General features: G+C 41.4%; 1 protein-coding gene across 4 annotated transcripts in view; it reads left to right on the top strand.

Moving 5' to 3' along the window:
- Window positions 1-22,655, top strand: part of LOC113014142 (retinoic acid receptor beta) — a 192,781-nt gene that overhangs the window by 132,582 nt on the left and 37,544 nt on the right. For all 4 annotated transcript variants that reach the window (XM_026155468.1, XM_026155469.1, XM_026155466.1 and 1 more), the window contains one exon: window positions 12,740-12,881. In XM_026155468.1, the coding sequence (XP_026011253.1) occupies window positions 12,740-12,881 (142 nt within the window). The remainder of the gene's footprint in view (window positions 1-12,739; window positions 12,882-22,655) is intronic.

The raw sequence follows: 22,655 nt of genomic DNA, 5'->3' as shown, positions 1-22,655 counted from the left end.
TTTTCTCACAGAAGCTGTGTCTGAATTCAGCGGCTGTTAAATTCGATGGTCTAGCCTAGCAACTGTGACAGCAGCAGCTACAAAGGTTAATTCTAAATTATAATTATAATATATATGATATCTATATTTTATATTTATTTATAAGAAAGGTCAGTGGTTGAATTTAACTCAGCTGTCTCAAATATTGGATCATGTTTCAGATAAAATGAAGGGTAAACCGATGTGGCGGGTCTAACAGGAGAGAGGTTATACATGACACGTGACATTCTTACAAAATATTATGCAATGTTGTATATTAACCCAGAAATATATCAAGCATATACCAATCTACAGCAGTAATATGCAACACCCACATACAAGTAGCAGCAATATACATCCAAAAAACACCATGTTTCACTTAACTGGAGAAAGACAACACTGTTTTCCCTGACATTTATATTTTAAGTACATTTTGGTGCTAATACCCGCACAGTTTAAGTTTTTGAATTTACAACTTTTTGCTGTCTTTGAAAGACCTCAGTACTCATTCTGCTGAAACCACTACAATCCCACTTTGATAATAAAATATTGTAATATGAGCTAAAATTACTATTACTATAATATAAATTAAACCCTCATTGAAGCTGTCCACAGTTCCCTTTATTATTTCGTCTTTCTATAAACATCCTGTCCTGCAGGATAAACCTTAGTGATTCAGGTTGAGCAGAGAGGTCTTGACAGTCTCTTGGAGCTTCCCAGCAGGCACAGGGACATGGACAGGAGGGCTTTGTATGTATAGTAGCACCAGGGAGTCACTGCTCTGTTAGAAAAATAAAAGGATTCATTTTCCAAAATAAAAATTACTTTCTTTTTCAGCTGCTCAGCTAAAATAGATTTCCAGAAAAATGAATGTGAATGCACAGGCATTTGTGGGCCGCAACTGAAGGTGCCTTTAAATGTAGACAGCCTTCATCACCTCACTGTAATGTAATCAACCTTCACATTCAACCTTGGGATTCAGAGGGTTCAGGGACATGGGAAAGATGCAAGAATATGTGGAAACTCACCCATTTAAAAGGAAATGAACTGCTTTCTCAGAGAAAAAAAGGGGTTGAACAAGAAGAGTGACAGAAGATAAAGGAGGAATTAAAACTGGATATTAGTAACAGACAGCAAGCTATTATATACTATATATTTCTACTCAGTGAGTTAAAAAAAAAACCTCTGCATTTATAAATGCAACAGTAATTTCTTATTTTTGTTTCATGCTGCTTAGATATAGGATTGTAATTCAAATTGGCATTCTTAGGACTTTTATTTCTTGGCACAACCTTGGTGGCTACCTGTAGACATGATGAACTGTCTCCTTTGAACAACCACCAACTCTGCCGTGAGTGCAGTTTGTTTATCTTCACCGAGACGTGGCTAACCGAGCTCACGCCCCAGACTAACGTAGACCTATGTGGATTTACATCCGTGAGACGCACAGGCCAGCGGGAAAAATCAGAGGTGGGGGACTCATTGTCTACATTAACAACAGATACTGTAACCCTGGACACGTCTCCGTTAAAGTTTCGGTATGCCGTCTGGACCTGGAGCTGCTAGCTGTTAGCTTGCGGCCATATTATCTACCTCGGGAGTTCAGTCATGTGATCTGTGTGTGTGTTTACATCCCTCCGAGGGCTGACGCAACAGCTGCCTGTGAGGAAATACACACAGTTACAGCAAGACTGCAGACACAACACCCCAAGGCTTTCATTATTATATCTGGAGACTTTAATCATGTCATACTGAATTCTACTCTGGCTGCTGTTCACTGTCCCACACGGCACAACAGGACAATTGACTTGATGTATGCTAATGTGACAGATGCATGCAGAGCTACCCCCCTCCCCCCACTAGGGAAGTCAGAACACAACCTGGTCTACTTACAGCCACAGTACACACCCCTCGTCCAAAGGCAGCCTTTGACAACGCGTTCCATTAGGAGATGGACCCCAGAAAAAGAGGAAGCTCTGAGAGACTGCTATGACACCACAGACTGGGATGTTCTTCTGAGCCCACATAGCGAGGATATAGAGGGGGCAACACACTGTCTATCTCAACTTTTGTGTGGATGTGGTCGCCCTGCTAAGACGGCATGGTGCTATCCTAATAACAAACTGTGGGTAACACAGGAAGTCAAAGCTGTCCTCAACATGAAGAAGAAGGCCTTCAGAAGCAAAGTGAAGGAGGAGATGAAAGCAGCACAGCGAGAGGTGAAAGGCTGCCTAAGGGAAGCAGAAGACACCTACAAGAGGAAGGTGGAGCAAAAGTTGGAGAGGAGGTCTGGAATGGTGTGAAAACCATCACACAGGCCACAACATCAAGAACAGCACAGTGGGGGGGCTGTGGATAAGGCAAACGAACTCAACAACTTCTTCAACCGGCTTGACCCCCCCTTTACAGAGCCCTCTCCCTACTTTCCTATGTCCCTCAATTCTCCCCCTGACACTATGGTAAATAATAAATTGACTGATTCTTATATAGTGCTTTTCTACTCTCCCGGAGTACTCAAAGCTCTAAGCTGTATACAACATGCCACATTCACCCAGACTGGAGGAGCCAGGGATCAAACCACCAACCTTCCAATCAGTAACTGATCAGCTCTACCTCCTGAGCCACAGCCACCCCCTCCTCCAACCACTCTCTCAACAGCATGACAGCCCCCCCCCCCCCCCAAAGTGTCACAGTGGACCAGGTCAGGAGACAACTGAGGAAGCTTCGCCCCAGAAAGGCAGCAGGCCCAGACAAGGTCTGTCCTAGGATGTTAAAGGTGTGTGCTGCTGAACTTGGGGAGCCGCTACAACGAGTCTTCAACCTCAGTCTGCGACTGGGGAGAGTGCCCGCCCTATGGAAGACATCCTGCATCGTCCCGGTCCCCAAAAGGAACCGGCCCAATGAGCTGAAACACTTCCGACTGATGGCACTGACGTCACATCTTATGAAGACTCTAGAGCGGCTCTTCCTCAACCTCCTCCGACCACAGGTACAACATGCCCAGGACCCACTACAGTTTGCATACAAGGCGGGTGTCGGAGTGGAGGATGCCATCCTGTACCCCCTACATAGATCCCACTCACACCTGGACAAGGGAAAAGGCACGGTCAGGATCCTGTTTCTTGACTTATCTAGTGCCTTTAATACAATCCGGCCCCGTCTGCTTCAGGAAAAACTGAACAGGATGCAAGTGGACCCCTGGCTCGTCGCTTGGATCTCCGACTACCTCACTGACAGACCACAGTACGTCAGGCTGAAGGACATCACATTTGACACTGTGGTAGTTTGCAGACGACACGGCCATCATGGGGTGTATCTGGGATGATCAGTAAGAGTACAGGAGACTGGTGAGGAACTTTGTCACATGGAGTCACACAAACCACCTGCAACTCAACACCTCAAAGACTAAGGAACTGGTTGTGGACTTCGGGAAGTTTAGAGCAGGGCCACTGCCAGTTCAGATAGAGGGAGAGGAGGTGGAGGTAGTCAACATGTACAAGTACCTCTGGCTGTGGGTGGACAACAAACTGGACTGGTCATGCAACATGCAGCACCTGTATAAAAAAGGCCAAAGCCAACTGTACTTCCTCAGGAGGTTGAGGTCTTTTAACATCTGCAGGAAGCTCCTGAGGATGTTTTACCAGTCGGTGGTTGTAGGAGTCCTGTTCTATGCTGTGGTGTGCTGGGGGAGCAGCACAGCAAAGGACTCATCCAGGCTGGAGAAACGAATCAGGAGGGCTAGCTCTGTGGTCGGCATGAAGCCGGACACTCTGGTGACAGTGGCAGAGAAAAGGACATTAAAGAAACTGCTGGACATTATGGACAATGCTGGGCATCCTCTGCACATGGTCGTAAACAATCTGAGGAGCCTATTCAGCGACAGGTTGCTTCTCCCAGAGTCCAGAACCAACAGACTTAAAAACTCCTTTGTCCCACACGCCATCAGACTGTTTATCTCCTCGTTGGAGGAGAGAGGGAGGGGAAACAGGAGGACAAATGAGGGGGGAACAACTAAGCTGAAGTGATTTTTTTCACTGTGCAATATTTGCAATATTTTTTCTTATATTCGACTGTGCAATAATCACTGGACAATAGACTCACTCAAATGTGCAATCCACTGGTATTCCCATTTATCCCTATTATATATTTTTTATTTATATATGTGTATATATCGTATATTTATGCTCATATCCTTGCTCTCATTCCCCTTGTTTTATCTTTAACATGCAACTTCTGTCGGTGCTGTGCTACTGGAAACTAAATTTCCTGGAGCAACCCACCCGAAGGATTAATAAAGTTTCATCTAATCTAATCTAAAATCTTTTTGGTCATTTATTTAAATAGCCTTCAGGGATCAAAGCTCTTCTTTGGATGTTGTCTGTTCTCTGTTGATGATACCACACTGTTTCAGTAAAACTGAGGTCTGGGCTCTTGGGAGGCATATGACAGAATGTTTGGGATCATTGCCATGCTGACAAATTTAGATTTTTCCAATCAAACGCATTCCAGATATTATTGCATCGTGTATCAAAAACTGACAGGACTTTTCTTTGTTCATAATTCCATCAGTTTTGACCTGACGTCCAATTCCGCTGGTGGAAACATAATAAACTTATAAACTTTATTTATAAAGTTTCCCCATATCCCCAAACTATCACAGAGCCTTCATCCTGTTTTACAGATAAACACTCAGGACTGAACCTGTCTCCTCACCTCCTCTGTACACAATGAGCCAAAAAGGTCAAATTTGAGTCATCACTCCATCAGCTGTGCTACCCCTGATTTTCAGTACAGTTCTTATGTACCTTGGCAGCCTTTTCTCCTAGTTTTTTTCTTTAAGAATGGCTTCTTGATAGTCACCATTCCAGTAAATGTACTTCTAATGAGGTTCTGGTAAATACTGTATGGATCAACTGAAGGGCTAGATGCATTTCTCAGTTCTTTGCTGCATTTTTTCCCCATGCTACTTAAGGATACACTACATACCATGCTGACATATGCCAACTTTTTCCAATGGCTCTTTGCGAGTACTCCTTGTTGCAAAAACAATGTTATGCCTGTTATAATGACATATTTATCTTTAGCATTTTTTGCAGATTCAGCTAAAGAAATTAGAAAAAATTATGTGTTTTTGATACAGCCTGCTAGTAACAAAGTAACTGAAGATATAGTTCTTTGCTAGGTTGTCAGATTCATTCCTTATGTTTGGTGCCATTTTTTATCTTTGAAAGATTAAAGCTGCTTAACAGAAAAAAAAGAAAAGAAAGAAAAACAAAAAGGACTCTGAGAAGTCCAAGGACTGAAGAACTGGACTGTAAATGAGTGAAAAAGTCCATGTCCAAAGAAAACGATTGAAATACTTTTAGAAAGTCCTGATAACTATTACCACTTTAATAAATTGGTTCCTTGGAAGCAGAATATTAAAAAATGAGTGGTGGCTCAAAAGCATAATGTAAATGACAAAAGTTAAGTGAAGAACATTGCAGTCCAGGCCTTGAACTGTCAACAAGCCTCTTCCAAGTAGAGGATCCCCCAAAATCTTGAGAAACATTTTATAGGCAGTACATAAAACATCACCTTATGCAGGTCCAACTTCCAATATACTATCACATACTATCTCACATACGCATAGACTTCCAAGGTTAAAGTGATCAGGATGCGCTTAACTTTGAATGACTTAAGTACCTGGGTAGCCTTGGATTCAGAATCCAACCTGAACACACTTATGCATCAGCTGTATGCGTGTTGCTCCCATTGTTATCCATCAGACCTCACAAGTAATTTTTACCAGCTCACTCAGCTTACATCATCCAATATAAAGGCTTCTATTAGAGAAATGAATAATATCAAATGAGCAAAGGTGACCTCGGTCTGCTCACGTGCTATCATGGCTCAGACACAATTGGCTGAGCTCAGCTTGTATCCGTGCTACCAAGTGTGCTGCTTGGTACTTGACAGATGCTTGAGTCTGAAGCAAGATGGGCAACAGAGACTGCAGTTTCAATCCTGTGATCTAATTTCTAACCCATCATCATCCCACTTCCCTAATGAAAGGAAATGCAAGCTCCCATCTGTCACAGGGAGATATTGCAAATGGAACCTCTCCATAGTGAAGGAAGTTCCTGAGGCAGAAATGCCTTCAACCATGTGCAAAAGGATTTGGATGATGTATAAAAATCATTTTAAGAGTTAAATTAATATCTGCAGACTAGGATATTGAAGACTCTTACTTTCTTTAGTTGCATCCCTGCTTTTTGCCACTCTGCATCAAAACAAACGTGTTCCTAAACCTGCTGTTGTGTCCCAGATCTTTCTGAGGATATGAATCATCTTCCTTATTGCTTTCCTTTAAGGGGGCAGTCCAGTGTGCATGCAGCATCATTCAACATGATTAAAAATCGTGCTCTCTCCTTTAGTTTGTGTTTTGTCCCATCTCCCTTTGCTCTCATCTTCCTGCCTCTTGTTTTCTTTTCCCCTCACACCCAATTGGTTGCCTTCCAATTGGGTTCAAACGCTCACTTTTAAAATTTTCTGTATGGAGGTTGCATGTTCTCTTTGTGCTTGGATGGGTCACTTGGTTAAATTTGGCACTAAAGTGTTCTGACTGATGAAGACACAGATGTTGGTCCACTTTCAAACTATCCACAGATTGTATTTATTTATTTTTCTCCATGCAAGGTAGAAGACGCTCTCAAACACACAACTTCAGAAACCAAAGTTTTTCAAAATTTCCAAATCCTACATGTTTTTAAAATTTGAGTTCCTTGCAATGGATCATGTAGACTGTAAAACAGTTTAGATTTTGACAGGTCACTAATTTGTAGTCAGTGTTGGGGAGTAACAGAGTACATGTACCGGCGTTACGTATTTAAAAAACAAAAAATGAGTAACTGCATTCCCTTACAGTTACCGTTTGAAAAGGTGGTATTCAGAATACAGTTACTTTGCTGAAATAAATGGTTTACACGGCGGTCTTTTCCTGTTTCATATGTTAGGCTAGGCCCTCTCTGTTTTTGGTAATTCCACGCTGGTGGAAACCCAAACAAAACACACATTAAGAGGCTCTAATGCCTGTGTCTCATCTCTACTTGTGGCCCGCAAAATGACGTGAAGAAATATTTTTAAAAATTATTATTCACAAAAATGATTTAATATGAAGGCAATATCAGAGTGTTACAAGCTTCACCCTAAACAATGTAGCCTCATGGGCAGTGTTGTCCGTGCTGCAGGGAGAATGGACTGCCATACCCGTGATGTGTCTGTGAGAGGGAGGGAGAAAAAGAAGAGTAGAAAAGTGCGAGTATTCACCAACCAGAAATGGGAGCTGGAAGCATGTAAATATAATAATTAGGGATTCACCGATACCGATACTGGTATCGGGTATCGGGGCCGATACTGTAAAATGTGTGTGTACTCATACTCGTAAAAGTTAACCAATACCATGAACCGATACTAACTTATTTCATTAATCAGAGGGAGGCTTGTGATTTTTGTTGTAGTTTTTTAGATTGGCCACTAGGGGGACATCCCGTGCTAAACAGGCACAGGGTTAGGCGAGTCAGACTGGCAGCTCCAGATAAAAAAAGAGAAACTGGAGGCTGCTGTAGCTAGGCTAAACAAAATGTCAGCAGTGTGGACCGGAACAGCCGACTTTAACTCAGGTTTTGGAAAAGCGATGAAAAATGTCAAGAGAAAATCCACGGGCAGTTAAAACAACAGAGGCTCTGACTCATTTTATCGCTCTGGATGACCAGCCAATGCCAGTCGTGGAAAACATAGGATTCTTCTCAGCACACTCGAGCTGCGATATGAAATTCCCAGCCGCCCACACATCAGGGAGATAATGGTGCCAAAACTTCCTAAAGAGGTAAAGACAAGCAGTGTGTGCGCGATGTCAGTCCTTGGTTTAACGGCACAGTGGACTGATGATCCACGGGCAGATGGGGAGTTCGTTCGTCAATGCCAAATACTTTCGTTATTTTGTTTGTTTGTTTACAATATGGACACTCTGCACTCTGCATTTAAAAGTTTATTTTATTCTCAAACCTAATTTGTATTTATTTTATTCCAAACAGAAGTGTTTATTTATTATTCCGAAAGCTCGAGACAGTGCCAATAGTTCAGTGATATTTTGTTAAATTACAACGTGGAGACTCTGCAATAATTTAACAGAAGTGCTTATTTTTCACTTGAAATTTTTTTGTGGTCATTTTTATTAAGATATTATTTATTATCGTCAGAGAATAAAATAAAACCTGTCTTCCAATTCATTGCATTTGTGTGTGTGTGTGTGGTAGAAGTATCGGTTTTTGTACTCTGTATCGGCAAGTACTCAGATCCAAGTATCGGTATCGTATCGGTTTGAAAAAATTGGTATCGTTGCATCCCTAATAATAATAGCCCAGTTGTAAGTAAGCTTACAACGCCTCTCTCTGTCTCTCGCTAGCAAAGTTGACCCAGACAACAAAGTAAAGCTAGTTTTCAGCTACGAGCCCAACACGAACCCGACGTATTAGCCAGAGGTCCCTTTACTACGGTTCGGAGCCGCGGACCTGTTTTATATACGCGCGGAACAGTTTTCTATACGAGATCGCTGCAAAAAGTGCAGCCTTACCTAATGTCCAGCTACTGTTACTCATATATATTAAGATTTAAACATCTAGCTGGTGTTGGTATGGAGTGTAACCTTCAGTAATAGTAATAAATCACACAGCAATAGTACATTCATGTAGTTGTAAAAAGCATGATCCAAAGTAATCCAAAGTGTTCAGAATCCGTTACTCTCATTGAATAACGTAACGGAATACGTTACAAAATACATTTTGGGGCATGTAATCTGTAATCTGTAGTGGAGTACATTTTAAAAGTAACCTTCCCAACACTGTATGTAGTTTGTCATATCTCTCAGCAAAAAGCATTACTACTTAGATCATCTGCTTCCATCTCACCCTGTCCCTAGGGACCTCTTCTCAGACACCAACCCTCTGCATGTCCTTGTTTACTACATCCATGAACCTCCTCTGACGTCTTGCTCTTTTTCTCCTGCCTGTCTGCTTCATCTTAAACATCATTTGTCTAATGCAGTAGCTTTGCACGTATCCAAATAAGCTTTACCTCTCTAACTTGTCTTGTCTTATAAGACAAACAGGACAAATTGTCTTATTTGTCTTGTCTATCTCAGTCATTCTCAGTGAAAAAGAATATTAACATCTGACGTTTTTCACTCCCAACATCTCCAAACCATACATCATAGCAGGTCTCACTACCATCTTGTAAACGCTCGCTCTCACTCTTACAGCTGTCCTGTCTCAAATCACCCTTGGCACTCTTCTCTCCCCTGCATTTTCTCTCTTCTGTCGTCTGTTTAAACTCATCTCTGTTTATTAGTTGTTCACTTTTCCACCTGCCTCCTTGTCATTCACATACATATTCGGTCTTGCTTCTTCTGACTTTCATTCCTCTTCTCTCTAGGGCATGCCTCCACCTCTCCAGGTCTTCCACCTGCTCCCCAATCTCACCACAGATCACAATGTCATCTGCAAACATTATAGGCCACGGAGACTCCTGCCTGACCTCATCTCATCTGTCAACCTCTCCACCATTGCAGACAAGATTTCCATCATTATTGGGGAAATTTAAAAGTCAGTGTGCACTGTAAATCAATACAGATTTAAGGTCTGAGTCTTATTACCCACTGGAGCAGAAACTGGGTTTCATCAGGACGCTACAACACAGTACAAACATCCCCACAGACACAGTGGCCAGGAAAGCAGAAGAGCATCATTTCAAGACGGCCCAGAGTAAATGTGGTTATCCCAGGAACAGCTGAGGCGCATTTTCTCAAGCCATAACATTTCAGTGGCTTTCAACGCCCCCGCCCCCCTCTCTGGTCCACAGGAAGGACTAGGTCCCCTTGCACAAAAGGGTCATGTAGTGTATCCGGTTCAGTTCCAGGTGGATTACCATGATTTATATATTGGGGAAATCAATTTATAATGTACCACCATGGTACTTTGGTCAATGGTCACAAGAGTTTGCATATTAATGATGGTGAAATTGACCTCACGACCCATTGTTAGTCAGTTGTACCAGTTGCAGTCATGTAAACCTACAGTTTATAAGGTTAGGGAGACTGAGAAAGAGACTTGGATGAGTGATGAAAAGTTTCTCCCACTGAAAATGCAATGTCCACATGAACAGAATCTACTCTCTGGGGCCTCTTGGAGCCATTTCATAATTCATTTCATCAGTTCAAACAGTTGTACGTAAGTACTATTCACATATGTCAACACTTTGCCATAACCTGTCAGAAGACTCAGTTTCCACTATCAGATGAGTAGAAATTGGTTAGGATGTTCAGGAACAATCCAGGAATCACCAAGACTCAAACCTGCAATGAACTGAGAGCTGCTGAAACACCAGGGTCACTGTCCACAGTGAAGTGCAATTTACCTTGACATAGACTGAGAGAGTGCTGACCAAGAAGGAAGCCCCGGCTCCAATATTGACAGCTTCAAGTTTTACTGAGATTTACAGCTGCCCACATGGTAGGGCTGTTCGATATAACGATATATATCGGATGACGATATAAAAACGTCTATCGTTTCATTTTACGCTACCGTTTGTTTCGTGGTGTCGCAAAATAAACAGTTTACAGCAATATTTTTTCATTGTTTTGATGGTCACTGTAGTGGCTATATTCATTTCTTAAAGTTCTCTCTTTCTCTTATATTTAAAATAACCACACTACGGACGGACAAGCGCCTGTTTTTATGGGTTGTCGTTAGCAACAACGACGGTAAAACCATCGCATGTCCGCTTGTTTATTTTCCACATAAACCTTTCACAATAAAGCTCAAGATCCTGTTGAGACTTATGGTCAACCAAGACAAAGACTTGAGCTATTTGATTATATTAACAAGAGATATATAGGTAAATGGACTGGTTCTTATATAGCGCTTTTCTACTCTTCTGAGCACTCAAAGGGCTTTACACAACTTGTACATTCACCCAATCACACAAGCACATTTTTCTAAGTGCTTTCTAAGTAACATTCACACACACTTTCATACTCCAATGGATGCATCTGAGAGCAACTTGGCTAGTATCTTGCCCAAGGATATTTGGCATGCAGACTAGGGGAAGCCAGGAATCGAACCACCAACCTTCCGATCAGCAGATGACCCGCTCTACCACCTGAGCTACAGCAAGTGTTCATGGATTTCAAAGGTGAGGCTTTGAAATCCATAAACACTGTCAAGCATCGTGCTTTGGGGTTGTTTTGCTGCTAGTGGTATAAGCACAATGGAAAAAGTTGAGGGAATAGTGAAGAAGGGCGAGTACTTCCAGATTCTTTAAATTCACCTCATATCAATATCTTTACGATTGGGACACAACTGGGTGTGCCAACAGGACAGTGATGTCAAATGCATATCAAACTGGTTTGGGATGAATAAAGCAGGCTAATCATGAAGCTTCTGGAACTGCCTTCTAAAAGCCATGACCTCAATCCTATTGAATATTTGTGAACCATGCTTAACAGCCAGGTTAAGCATGGCCAGGAAACCAACCACTTTATATAAACTCTACCAAGCATCGTTTTCAAATATCAAACCAAATTATGCCCAAAGCTTATTGATGGCTATCAGAAGTGTAAATAACTAAAGGCTTTACAAGGAACTTTTAGAACAGCAAGATAATAATGTTTCATTTTTTTATGTTTGTTAATAACTGCATGCTGTAGAATAATATTATCACAAACTTATTTTGATGGCACCCAGCTGGGAAGGACTGTCTGTTCAGCTGCAAGTCAGAACAGTCCAAAAGCACTGAAGATGGTGGTTAGCCACTCTGTGGGAAAACTTTTAATTTAAACCAAAAATGCTCCTTAAAAACAAATTTGGCCTTTAGCTCGTTAACTTATATTTCAAACACAGCACAACACCAGTAATTTCACTGAGCATTTGAGCAGTAGTGTCCATTCTGTCCCTTCATTCAGTTTAGGAGGTCTCTTTGTTATTCACTTAAGATGCTGTAAGAGCAGCTTTTATGAAGGAACTCACTTGGAATTGTTAGTGCCATTTATGCAAGTAAATCATCTTCCTTTTAATCCAGCTCCTGTAGATCCCAAAGCAGAGTCTCTGAAATAGAAATGATCGTCTCCATCAACACACATCTTTCCACTAACCCAAGGTTTTTAGGCACTTTGTTGCCTAAAACTTTTTGGACAGACTCACAGATTGAGTTCATTTGAAATCCTCTAGTAATTAATTATTAGAACACTCATTTGGTCTTCTGCAGAAATTTAATGTTACTTTAAGTAACATTACTTTAAGTACAGATATGGCAAGTTGTTGGTTAAGTCTTTCATACTGTACGAGCAGCCTCACTTTTTGATACCATTAAATTCTTTAGTGTCTGTTCCTGCTTGTATTCAATTTCCCAGCTCAAAGCAGCATTTGAAGCTCCCAGCTGGGACACACTCTCTTTTTGCTCAGTATTAATGGCAATAAAAAAACAAAACATCCAGCACATTGTTATACACACTGTTGTGACGTTATGATATCCAGTGACCAGAGGATTTCAGTGGAGCTGTGTGGATGTTTTAGCAAAAATGCAGTTGCAGAAGATTAGAAGTGAAGTGAGGATAACTATGTGAGACGCTGCTTTTATAATGCATCCCCACCCTCCCCTGCCTTCCTATATGTATCTGTCTCTGCAGGGTTTTTTCCGCCGAAGCATCCAGAAAAACATGGTGTACACGTGTCACCGGGACAAGAACTGCATTATCAACAAGGTGACGCGGAACCGTTGTCAGTATTGCCGCCTACAGAAGTGCTTTGCAGTTGGAATGTCCAAAGAGTGTGAGTTTCTGACACAATTTACACAAAGTACTGATGTGAGCAAATTAAATACAGCTGTTGGTTTGAAATAAAGGATTTGTTGTGGTCTATATATTCCAAGCAATAGTAAAATCAGGGGTATTCAGTATTTATTTTTTCAAAAAATAAGAATTGCAACATTTAATTTGATTAACTTATGTAGAGGAGTAACTGTCTGCATTTGCATTAATATATAAAATGTCCAAAACAAGAGAAAATATGATTTTTTTAATACAGTGAAAAGATGGAATTGGAAACATTCTATCAGACACAAATTTTCAAAAGGACGTTTAGTGTCATTGTAGTTTTGTTGGTTGAACTTAACAGATTTAGTGCTGAGTAATCAAGCATTGTTTGTAAAAGATGGCTGTAAGCACTGGATCTGAGAACTGAAGTGCAATATCACTGGGAGCCGGCTATATAGTAGTTTTTCATACCTTCATAAAACATCTTGATCCAATAGTCACCCATTCCAATTTTTTTCACAAACCTCAAAATATTATGTTGAAATGAGCTAATTTGACTCCTTCTGCTCAGTGTGATGGTGGTCCTCGTGAAAATAAATTATTCCTTAATTTGATATTAGCCCTCAACCAGAAGTTTCACTCTTATGTTTCACTCTGGTTACCAAATGCAGTCACATCTTGGTTCTTAGTGCTTTTTTACTCTACCTGAGCACTCAGACTGTTTTATATAACACAACCATTCACACTAGCACTTTTTTCAACACCTAAGCACTCTCTATCTAACCTTCACACACATTCAAACTCCAGTGAACACATTATTGCCCAAGGATACTTAGGCATACAGATCAGAGCATCTGGGGCTCAAACCACCAACCTCCCGATTAGACTTATTCTACAAAGCTATAATTTATTATTTGATTTCTAAGATATAAACTAATACGTTTTAATTACAGACATGTGAAAATTGTGTTTTTCACAGGACTGTGAAAACCAGTACATACTTACTGCTTCTAGAAGTAAGAACTAAGTCCTGCTAATTTATCATCAGAACGTGTGACCATCTCTACAAAAGGTTTTGTCATGTTACTTGTCTGGAACTTATTTTCTCTAAGTTTATATAAAATCAGTGTTAGTACAAACAATGGCAGTAAGAAATATTGCTTTAAATAGCATTTTTATCACTTTGCCCATCAGAGCAGTCTAGTGATATTGAAGGAGAGGTCAGAGGTCAAATGTGATATTTTGTCAGTTTGACCATTTTTTGAATGAAATGCAATTTATAATCTTCTTTCTTCAATCCTCCAATCTACTGAACAAGACCAAACAAGGGTCAACAGCAGAATGAGCTGATTGGTGTTGACAGAGAAGAGTTGGAAAGCTTTTTATGGGCACAGCCCAAATACTCAATTCTGCTCTTTAACACACAAATGCTTTGTCCTTACAAATGCAGCTTCATTTAAAGGGATATTAACAGGCTTTCCAATGGCATAAGGTTTCTTGCAAAGAAGTATTGTTATAAAAAAGATAGAATCCACCACAGACAGTGCAGTTTGTTTAAATGAAGGGATGCTGCTGCAGGGCAAGTATTGCTACTCTGGCTTTACAGAGTAATTCCATAGTGACCTGTATTTTAGCCAATTCAATTCAGTTCAATTAAAATTAATTCAGTTCAATTTTATTTATATAGCATCAGAACAGCAGGCACTTTTTATTGTAAGATAAAGACCCTACAATAATACAGAGAACACCCCAACAATCAAGAGACCACACTTGGTGACATGGGAAGGAAAAACTCCCTTTTACCAGGAAGAAACCTCGGCCAGAACCAGGCTCAGGGAGGGGCGGGGCCATCTGCTACATCCAGTTGGGGGTGAGGGAAGGAAGACAAATAGGCGCACTGTGGAGGAGAGCCAGAAGTTAATGATGAATAATGATTAAATACGGAGAGGTGTATAAACACATAATGAGTGAAAGAAAAGGTGAGTGAAGAAGAAACACATTATGGGAAGTCCCCAGCAGCCTCGGAGCAGGATTTTGAATTCTGGATTTAACAGGAAGCCAATGAAGGGAAGCCAATACAGGAGAAACCTGCTCTCTCTTTCTAGTCCCTGTCAGGACTCTTGCTGCAGCATTTTGGGTTAACTGAAGGCTTTTCAGGGAGTTTTTAGGACATCCTGATAATAATGAATCACAGTCGTCCAGCCTGGAAGTAATAAATGCATGAACTAGTTTTTCAGCATCACTTATTTCTAATTTTAGAGACATTGTGCAAATGCAAGAAATTTCTTTAATCAAACTATCTGTACTTTATCACTTGCTGTTGTTAAGACCCTCAAGATCCTCTGCATCACAGACATTCATAGGAACAGTTTGCATTTCATAGGTTACTGGTGTCCCTTGACTGAATCAGAATTTATGGTTTAGGTCCACTTTACGTTCCATTAGTCTCAGTGGGGAGGGGGTCCATTCCCTTCTGTTATACACTCTAGTAGAAGTGGAAAATATGATATCGTGATTTCCTTAGGCTAAGCACCCCCACAGGGCCCCTGATTAAAAATAACTTACTCTATTTCCTATATTCCTGTTGTGATCCTCAGCCTCTTACCCTAACTACCCTAACTGTCTGTTTGTCAAATAAAGCTGTCTTTTTCAGCTTGGTTTGCCAATACAAACCAAAAACTACGTTCTTTGGTTTGTATTGCCAACTACTAGGAAATGATACTGGTATATGGGGATTCTAAATAACAGATGTATCCAAATATCATGTCACGTTTGAGCTCTGATGTTGCATCTGCCTTTCTTTCAAGGTGACTCCAATATGCATAATATCTTCAAAGAAGGTATTATCAAGACAAGGATAATGAGCTGCCTAGTTAGTATAATATTTTATAATAAGGTTCTAATGTCATTATTCACAAGTCAGTACCTATTATGCATTACCTACTGCTGCATAATGTTTGTGTAATCAAAGTAACCTTCTGTCTGAGTTTTGTCTGAGTTTTACTGCTTTACAAACTTCTTAAAGTATGTTTTTTTAAAGAAAGGAAAAAATGACTACATACACAACACGATTTTCTTAGAGTTAAATACTGCCCAGAGTGAGAGCTGCCTTTACAGAGGTTTGCACTCTCTGGAAGAGAGTTCTTTCTTGGTTGATGGTTTCAATTAGTCTTATGTATGTGTGAATCATCACAGTAATATATATAAAATTACTCCCAGTGTTGATCTTGTTACAGGGAATTCTTACAAAAAGTTACGACTGGCATCTGCTGGATGTGCTAGCTTGCTTAATTGTCCACAGACAGGAGTGTTAGCTAATTCCCGTCACTACTAGCTACGGTTTGCTCATCTCTCCTGAACCCAAATTTTAACCATAGATCAGCTGTCATACCAGTTACCCTCCAGTAAGGCGATCTTATCTGCAAGACTTTATTTGGATTGTACTAAGGACTTTCAGAGTAATTACCAGCTTTTTAGGCCTTACAAGGCAGGCCCTCGTAAGAGCCATAAGCAATGGCTCTGACTTTGGATTGTGGAGGTGATTGCTCTTTGGTATACTAGCCTGCAGCAGCAGGGACCAGAATGCCTGCAGGCTTACTCCACTCATGGTCTGGCAGTGTCCTGGGCCCTTTTCAGAGGAATGTGAATCCAGGTATCTGTGCAGCAGCAAGCTGGTCTTCACCTCTCACCTTTGTCCGGTTTTACAGGCTGGATGTCTCAGCTTCAAGCAGAGTCCTCACCTATCCAAGTGCGGACCCAGAGCCCAAGCAGTGCTGGGCTCTGGGTCCGCACTTGGATAGGTGAGATACTGGCTATTTCTATGACTGCTTGAGATAAGCTTGTCTAACAATACGGGAGCCTCCATTTTTCCATAGTGAGAAATGCTAGGAATGAGAACCTTAGGTTACTTTGTAACCCCGGTTCTCAGAGTAGCATGAGTGAGATGTCTCACCAGACGGCCCTTCTTGCTGGGATGAAGCAAGAGGAGGGGCTTATCTTGAATAAAGACTATGCAATATTTATATTTAACAGTGGGTGGCTTGGTCCGACATGTTCATTGCAATCACCAGCCAATCAGAACTGGCAGAATGAGATACATGATTATGATGAATATGCAGGGAACCGCATCCCATAGTGGACCCAGAACAGTATGTGAAGAACTACTTAAACTTTGCATAGGTTCTTTTTTGGGTACTCCGGCTTCCTCCCACAGTCCAAAGACATGCACAGACAGTGTTAGTCCTGCGACAGACTAGCGACCTCTCCAGAGTGCACTTTGCCTCTCGCCCTATGGCAGCTGCAATAGGCTCGAGCCCTTCAGCGACCCTGAATTAATAAGCAGAATAGGATGGATAGTTTGACCCCCACTGGATGGGATGCAGCTAGGCACCAGGGGGCAATTGAAGCATTTCGGCTTTCTAGAAGCCACTATAACATTTTATTCACTCTTTGCTTGCAAATAGGCAAGCACACAGATCTTCCCTTCAGCAGCTGAAGTAGTCGACATGTGAAGCCCTAAAAAACACTTTTTTGAGGATGTTAGCCGGCTTTGAATTGAACTGAAGTAAGGACACAGAGAAAGGTACTTTTATCTGACAACCACATTAGCAGTGTGTTAAGTTGTAATTATAATTAAGGTATAATTAATTATGACATTAATGTGGGAGATGGGCAGCAGAAGTTATCTGATGGGTAGGCAGGGGTTGGGTTCACCAGCTGGAGTCAAATGGATCTTGGTCTTATCAGTAGCAAAGCCTGTTAACCAATAGTGAGATCATCATAGAGCAATCTTTTATTTTTTAAGTTGTGTTTGAGTTGTATTTGACTGCTGAGGTGATTTGGTTTCTCTGTATTATTGTAGGATTATTACATGACAATATAAAGTGCCTTGAAGCAACTCATGTTGTGATTTGGTGCAATATAAATAAAACTGAAATGAATCAAATTAAATTGAATTAAAAATTTGCTCCAAGGTAATATTTTAATATTAATAATTTGTTATCCTGTAAGTCTCTTATAAAACCACTCTGCTAAGTGGTTTTATAGGACTTTTTCTAGGCTATTGAGAACTTGTGACTGAGGGAGGGCACGGCATATTGAGACACTTGTAACAGATCAAGAGCCCTTTGGGCAGACATTTCCTCTAATCTTTTGTAATACTTTCATTGTTGTAAAAAGAGCGACAGATTCAGACCTTGATTGGCAAATGCCTGGCTGGTTATTCAACCAGTTAGTCGTGGATGTGAGCAGACATGAGCAGACCAAGAGTAAACATATTTGTTGACACATAGATTCAGTAACATGACTATGAAGTGTCATATAACAAACTTATCACAAAATATATTTCAGAAATAATCTGAGGGACAGAATAATACTTTTTTAATAAAAAAGTAATGTAATAAATAATATACCCAATTACTTTCTCAAGCAAGTAATTAAGTAATACACTGCATTAATCTTCTTTTTTAATAAGGAGTTCAAAACAAAAGTTGCTGGAGTCCAGGAACACAGTTCAAAACCCAAAATCCTAGGAGCAGGAGTCCTAGGACAAACCAAAAACAGTCCAGGGACTGGCCATGTGCCCAGAAAAAACAGTCTGAGACTGAACAAGGGCCGACCCAGATGCCGACGGCACAACAGTCCATAACAGGCCATTTCAGGGGCCAACCGCGTGGAAGACTGCTGCAACAGAGCAGTTCTGGTGGCTGACCGCTTGGAAGGTGGCGGCGACAGAGCAGGTCTAGAGGCTGACTGCATGGAAAGCAAAGGCAAAGCAGATGTGGTTGTAGGCAACGACCTTGAGTTATACCGCAGCAGTATACTGTGTAGTAGTATACTGTGCTCGTCCCTGTTAGTTGTGCACGTTTCCCTTACACTTTTAACTAATATACAGTCAACATTCTCACAAATGACCTTTTGTTTTTTACCCCGTTTGTTGACAATGTTGATAATTGTCATCAGGACAACTGTCAAGTCAGCCGTCCTCCTCAGGATTGTGGTTGAATGTACTGAACTAGACCAAGAAGTAGAATTGTGGAAGTCTGCTGTCTAACATGTGTGAGCCCTCATTAGAAAACAATAGTAAATAACCAAATGCTGAGTCATTTTGGTGTATTTTCAAGAAACTGGTCCTTCTGCTGAATATGATCTGCAGACAGGTGTGTGAAAGCAACACACGCATTATTACGGACAAATGTAGTTTTTGGACTTTACCAATTGTACATTGGTGACCAAGAAAGAAGCTCCTGCTCCAAAATCGACACGTCCAAGCTTGACTGAAATTTGCAGTTCATATTTGAGGTGTTCTTCTTTGTATTAATATTTAAGTAAAAGTGAATATATATGAGCCTCTGTGGGTCCTACGGTCTATACAAGTGTTTCTGAGATAGCAGTCCTCATTCGTCGTTCCAGTTGTTTGTTCATTGTGACAGAATATGAAAACATTGGAAGACGTGCATCAACAGAAAGCCTGTATATATGTGACATTGCTTATTCTAAAGGTAGCCAGATCAACGCCTACTCACACTGCTACTATATTGTAGGGATGTACAGTACTTCCAAAGATCGGACAGCAATCCTGACTTGGGACAAATACTCATTAAAGATGATTTACAGAGCAAAATATTTTTATACTTTTATGCCTTGATGAAAGCTTTGCACTTTTTGTGTTTCGTCTATGAACTGTCCCCCTTAGGGGTCACCACAACACCTTTTTCCCTCCTGTCTGGCATCTTCCAAACTCTTTGGCCAATACGTTCACTATCCCGCCTCTGCACATGCCCGAACCACCTCAGCCTCACTTCTCTAACTTTGTCTCCAAACCACTTAACTTGATGTGCTCATTTTCCTGTCATCCCCAAATTAGCATCCTCAACTGAGCCTTGTGTCTTTTCAACTAGTGCCACTGTCTCTGCACTACTGATTATATCAGGTCTCACTACTATCTCGTAAACATTCACATTAACTCGTGCTGCTATCCTTCTTATACAAATCAGCCTGGACTCCATCTACTCCACCAAGCCATGGTTGGTGCCAGGTATTTAAATTCTCTCTACTCTTGCATGTTCAGCTTTTCACCTTCCTCACTCTCATTTACACACATATATTCTATTTTGCTTCAACTGACTTTCATTCCTCTTCTCTCCATAGAGTTCCTCCACCTCTGCAGGCTCTCAAAACAAATCACAGTGTTGTCTGCAAACATAACAGTCCATGGAGATTCGTTCCTGACATTATCTGTCAACCTGTTCATCACCACTGCACATGACACGGGGCTCAGAGCCAGTCCCTGATGTAATCCATCCCATGATGTGAACCCATCGGTCACTCCTCACCACTGTTTCACTGTCCTCACACGTGTCCTGCACCAGCCTCACATACTCAAATAACCTCACTACTCTGCCACTCCTGCCTTCCTCATACAGTAGCACAGTTTCTCTTTTGGGACTCTGTCATAAGCTTTGGTTGGATCCACAAAGACACAGAGCAGCTCCGTCTCTGTACTTCTAAAAACAAACATTGTATCTGCTACTCACTGATCGTCACCTCTTTTCTTAACAACTCTTCTCCAAAGCTTCATGGTATGGCTCAATTCAATTTATACAGCGCCAAATCACAACAGCAGTCATCGCAAGGCACTTTATATAGTACAGTAGATCGTACAATAATAGATACAGAGGAAAAACCCAACAATCATATGACCCCCTCTGAGCAGTTTGTCATATTTGGCGACAGTGGGAAGGAAAAACTTCCTTTAAACAGGAAGAAACCTCCGGCAGAACCAGGCTCAGGGAGGGGCGGGCTCATCAGTTTTATAGTTATTATACCTCTTGAATATCATTACCAGTATACTTTTCCATTCCACAGGTATCTTCTGCCTCTTTTGTTGAAAACTCAGTGCCTTTGACTCTTCATCATTTTCATAGTTGCCTTCACTTCCTCCTTACTCATCGTCTTCCTGATTTCGCTAGCTGTCCTCCATCCATCATTCTCTACATTCATCATTTACTCAAAGGACTCTTCTCAACACACTTTCTTCACTTGTTAGCACATTTCCATCTCATCAACTTGCTGCCAGAGATGGGCAGTAACGCGTTAATGTAATCCGATTATTTTTTTCAAGTAACGAGTAAAGTGAGGGATGCAAAAACGGTAATTAGATTACTGTTACTTTCCCGTAGGAACGCTGCGTTACTGCGTTACTAAAACAGTGATTTCTTTGCAAGAATGTCTCATGACAGTGACGTAGGCAAGTGTGACAACAGCTGTGCGCAGATCAACAATGGATAATATATCGAGTGCGGGAGAGAGTATGAGCGTGCAGCGTTTAAAGCTTAGAAGTACTGACCTTACTTTGAGTTTGATTCCATAAAAAGTGATAAAAACATTTGTGTCCGCTGTGCGTGGGAAGAAAACTTCTTTTTACAGCGAAAAAAAACATTGAACAACTTCCAAGCAAGCACCGAGTAGCTACCACGTAATGGGAAACTCAGAGAAACTCGCGGCTTCTTCAACTGACCGCTGCAGCACACCTGCACCAGGGTAAACTTGCGCCTGCTTTACAGGTGAAAATAGAGCAACAGGACCGCTGAGTCTTTGACTTTATTTATTTTCTGCTGTGTTTTACTTGCATCTATTTGAAAGACTGAGTGTAAACACAAAAAACTATTTTATTTTATGTGCTGGAATGTGCAGAAAATACGTTTACATGTTAAACTAATTTCTTCAAGTCAGAGAATGTTGCATATAATTAAATGTTTGCTTGATGCATAAAGTTAAAAGATTAAAACTGATAAAGTTAAATAAAAGAGACTTTTCCATTTGATTACATTTTGTATGATGGATTATGCAGAAAAAGTAGAATTGGGCTGAAAGATCTATCGCTTTATCACCTACTCAGGTTGTAAATCGTGTTTTTAAAAGTAACTAAGCAATTAATTACTTTTGAAAATAAGTGATCAGTAAAGTAACGGGATTACTTTTGGGGGAAGTAATCAGTAATTAGTTACTTTTTTCAAGTAACTTGACCAACGCTGCTTGCTGCACATTGTTTCCAACTCGATCTCTCTAACTATTCGATTCTGTCCTGATTCACATATAACTCATGACAAACCTGTTCCTATAGACAAACCAAACAAGGAGCCAGAAACAAAAAAAAGAACAAACAACGGAGCCTGGAAAGCAACAGAACAAAACACAGGAACAACGTCCAAAACAACAGCACCAAGGCCCAGGCATAGTCCAAAAGCAAACAAACAAAAGAGCTCATGAAAGGCGCAGAGGCCCAGACAATAGTCTCAAAAAAGTTCAGGGGGGCGGCCCGGAGGCTGATGGTCCAATAGCCCAGAAAACAGGTCAGGAGGCCGGCCAGGCGGGAGGCACCGACGGCGACCGAGCAGATCAGGAGGCCGGCTGGGTCCTCCCGGACCCCCAGCTGACAAGGCAAGAGGCTGAACGGGCCCCTCGGACCCTCCAGCGGAGACAGGTGGCTGAACGGGCCCCTCGGACCCTCCAAGCAGGAAGAGACGGCTGAACGGGCCCCTCGGACCCTCCAGCGGGAACAGATGGCTGAGCAGCTAAGTGACCCCGTGGCTGAGCAGCTGATGCAAAAAATATAGCCCCAGAATAAATAGTCCCATGGCCCGAAGAAAAAGAAAAAGTGTCCTTATTGCTCACCACAGCCGGTTGTTTTGACATCCCGGGGTCCAGCTGTGGGGTGACACGCCGGTGGTGCGGCCGCCGCTTCCTCCTCGGTGATGGCTCCAATGGGCCGGGAAACTCCAAGTCCGGC

The sequence above is a fragment of the Astatotilapia calliptera genome, chromosome 22 (genome assembly GCF_900246225.1).
Source record: "Astatotilapia calliptera chromosome 22, fAstCal1.2, whole genome shotgun sequence".
Classification (NCBI taxonomy): Eukaryota; Metazoa; Chordata; class Actinopteri; order Cichliformes; family Cichlidae; genus Astatotilapia; species Astatotilapia calliptera.
This window is presented reverse-complemented; position numbering and strand designations above follow the sequence as displayed.